At 46.4% G+C, this 3,414-nt stretch overlaps 1 protein-coding gene across 7 annotated transcripts in view; it reads right to left on the bottom strand.

Moving 5' to 3' along the window:
- LOC123187807 (branchpoint-bridging protein) overlaps positions 1-3,414 on the bottom strand; it is an 11,742-nt gene that overhangs the window by 4,095 nt on the left and 4,233 nt on the right. For 4 of the 7 annotated variants that reach the window (XM_044599759.1, XM_044599754.1, XM_044599755.1 and 1 more), the window contains 2 exons: positions 967-2,849; positions 187-249 (listed from right to left, as the gene is read on the bottom strand). In XM_044599759.1, coding sequence (XP_044455694.1) covers positions 1,186-2,849 — 1,664 coding nt within the window. In that variant the 3' untranslated portion in view covers positions 187-249; positions 967-1,185. The remainder of the gene's footprint in view (positions 1-186; positions 250-966; positions 2,850-3,414) is intronic. The other 3 variants (XM_044599756.1, XM_044599757.1, XM_044599758.1) reach the window with 2 other exon arrangements.

The following is a 3,414-nucleotide window of genomic DNA, read 5'->3' as shown; positions in this document are numbered from 1 at the left end:
ATATTCCATAAACACGAGCAAGAATTTCGAGCATAATAAGAATGATTCAGTAGCCATATTCGACAAAAAAAAACCTTCTCAAGAGTCATGAGCAACATATACGATAAGAACAAGGAGCGCAACATACACAAACATCCAATGGTATCAATGGTGACGTGCATCCATTGACTACCAATATGCATGTACCTGCCTCAACCAGAGTGCAAGGTGCAGCTGTAGCAGCTCCAACCCAACTTGCCTCTAACGCTCCTGTCCAACCATTGCCAACAATCCGCCTCAGCCCCTCCAAGGTAGAATTCAACTAAGAGCATTGAAATTCTAGAAAACATGTCATGAGGTGGGTGACCAAGTGACCATAAAACTCTATTTGGGATTTATCATGGAGACCGTGCTTTGGAACCCTGAGTTAAACCTAAGCGACTATTTTGGCTGATCATAATGATTAGCCAACTTTGCTAACCCATAGAAATTTCAGCAGAAGTTGAAACATAGCAAATGATGACACTTTAAGCATCTACAGAAAATACTCTAGAACTTTCATGTTGGATCCAGATTTTAAATCTAAATTGTATAATTTATTATGTTGGTGCTCAAGTGACAATTTATTATGTTCATAACCAAGGTCTCCAACCTTGAATGCATATGCAACAATATGCATTTACCATGGAGTCATGCTTTGAAACCCCGAGTTATGCCTCAAGCGACTATTTTGGTTGATCATAATGATTAGCCAACTTTGGTAACCCATCCAAATTTCAGCACGGGTTAAAACATAGTAAATGATGGCACTTTAAGCATCTATGGAAAATACTCTAGAACTTTCATGTTGGGTCCAGATTTTAAATCTAAATTGCACAATTGATTATGTTGGTGCTCAAGTGACAATTTAATAACTTAAACATAATCAAAGAAATCCTCTGGAGGACGACATTTTCAAACAGTAACTTGAGTTAGGCAAAGAAATACCTACTATAAAGCTAGTGAAAACCTCCTCCACCTCTTCTTCATCATAGCCCTCCTTCCTCTCTTCCTCCTCTCGGGCGGTTGAAGGGAAGGGCATACAAAGAATCCAATAGGAGTATACTTGTCACTTTGTCAGCATGGCCTGCCAAAGGGGAAGGGCATGGGGTAGACTCTGGAGTGAGCTGGTGCAGGACAAGCTGCAACGCCAGGGCGGCACGGAAGTCACGAGCGGCGCTGCTGCAGGAGAAGCTGCATTGCCTGCCAGAAGTAGCCCGGAGGAAAAGTCCAAGCTAGATGCAGCTGAGAAGCACCCACTTGATGATACTGTCCTGCGACTGGTTGGTGAGCTAGAACCGCCGTAGGAGGATGAGGGGCTGAAGATGCCAGATGCAGCTGAGAAGCACCCACTTGATGATACTGTCCTGCGGCTGATTGGTGAGCTAGAACTGCCGTAGGAGGACGAGGGGCTGAAGATGCAGGTTGCAGCTGAGAAGCACCCACTTGATTATACTGTCCTGTGACTGATCGGTGAGCTGCTAGAACTGCCGTAGGAGGATGAGGGGCTGAAGATGCCCATTGCGTCATCACATCTGGTTTACCCAATGACACAGCTGTTGACATGGTGTAGACTCCAGAGTGAGCTGGGGCAGAAAATTTTCCATCACCCGTATGTGGCGGCACAGGAGCCGGAGGTGGACTCAGCACAGCAGGAGGCGCCTGCAAGAAGCACCATGGTGGTGGTGTCCAAGCTGGAAACGGCCGAGAAGCACCCACTTGATGATACTGTCCTGGTCCTGCCATTGGCCGGTGAGCTAGAACCGCCGTAGGAGGATGAGGGGCTGAAGATGTCTGCTGCGTCACCACGTCTGGTTTACCCATTGACACAGCTGTCGGCATGGCATAGACTCCAGAGTGAGCTGGGGCAGAAAAATCGCTAACACCAGTATGTGGCGGTACAGGAGCCGCAGAAGCCGGAGGTGGGGTTGACACGGCAGGAGTCTCCTGCAAGAAGCACTCCCGTGGTGGTGTCGAAGTTGGGCCAGAAGGAGTTTCAGCAGTTGTCTGTGGTGACGCAGCCGCGACGGGGGAAGCTGGAGGTGGAGAAGGCACATGAGGGGCTGCCTGCCGGGAGACAGACCCCGGTGAGGGCGTGACTAAGTCTTGTGCATGTGCCGGCTGCCACTTGACGATGCTGTTAGGATTCACTTTGCACACTCGGTCCTTGTGGCCCTGTCGGCCACAACCGTGGCAGTCACCACTAAAGGTGCACTCTGCAGCACGGTGCCCATCACCACACTTATAGCAGATCAAGCCCTGCCCCTTGACTGCTTTTAGTTGCCCTTGTGTTGGTTTCTTGACAGCAGTTTGCTTAGTGCTGGTATTTGCCAGCCCACTCATCTTCTTCAGCTGCTTTTTGCTTGCTGGTTTGGACACATTGTCTGTCTCCATTTCTCGAGGTCGCTTAACTTCACATTTCTTATCTGCCATGCCGTTAGAACCGCTTTGACGATCACACAAAATATTCTGCACTTCAGGGTTGGCATCTTGAGTCACATCCAAAGAACGAGAAACTATGTTCCTTGATGTAGCCAAATCATCCTTATTGCCACAAGATGTGCTGCTTATGTATGGTGACTGTTCTAATGGTGGTTCTCCAGCCACAAGGCTTTTCCAGAGCCAAACACTCTTTGCTGCAGCAGTAAGTGTTTGAGACAAGTTTGGAGGTTGTGCCAATAAAATATTGTATCGCCTCATTTTAAGCTTATGAATGGCATGAGAGAAGTCCCGGTCACCAGAGATAAGCAGATAATTTGCTGGTGGAGGATTGTCAATAGCCCAGAACAGCATGTCAACCAAGATCTTCTTATCACTTGCATCTTTAATGCCTGCATTCGGTAGGAAATAATAGTAAATGAAAAGATGTGCTTAAATATACAGTATGCTAGACATGTAACTCAAAAAGTAATGCAATCAGTGCATAGCTGCCATGTTCATTCGCCAGCTCCGTAAAGAATATTTGGGATAGAAACCTATAGTGGTACTTCAAGGTCATTCTTCTAATCGGAAGACATTTTATACAAGTATGGATCTGACAAATGGGAATGATAATCTCGCAAGAGTATAATGTAGTACACGCTCACTTATTTGGATCACTGGATAAATCATAAGGAAAGTACAAAGACAAACAATATTAAGAATCATAGAGAAACCACATGTTCAAGAGATATACGGGATAGAGTTGGGGTAGCACCAATTGAAGAGAAGCTTGTCCAACATCGTTTGAGATGGTTTGGGCATATTAAACGCAGGCCTCCAGAAGCTCCAGTGCATAGCGGACAGCTAAAGAGTGCTGATAATGTTTAGAGAGGTCGGGGTAGAACAAAGATGACATGGGAAGAGTCCATAAAGAGATATCTGAAGCTATGTTTTTAAGGCGACGCCTTACCGCCT

Source organism: Triticum aestivum, chromosome 2A (genome assembly GCF_018294505.1).
Source record: "Triticum aestivum cultivar Chinese Spring chromosome 2A, IWGSC CS RefSeq v2.1, whole genome shotgun sequence".
NCBI classification, from domain to species: domain Eukaryota; kingdom Viridiplantae; phylum Streptophyta; class Magnoliopsida; order Poales; family Poaceae; genus Triticum; species Triticum aestivum.
Note: the sequence above shows the minus strand (reverse complement) of the source record. Positions and strands in the feature narration are given on the sequence as shown.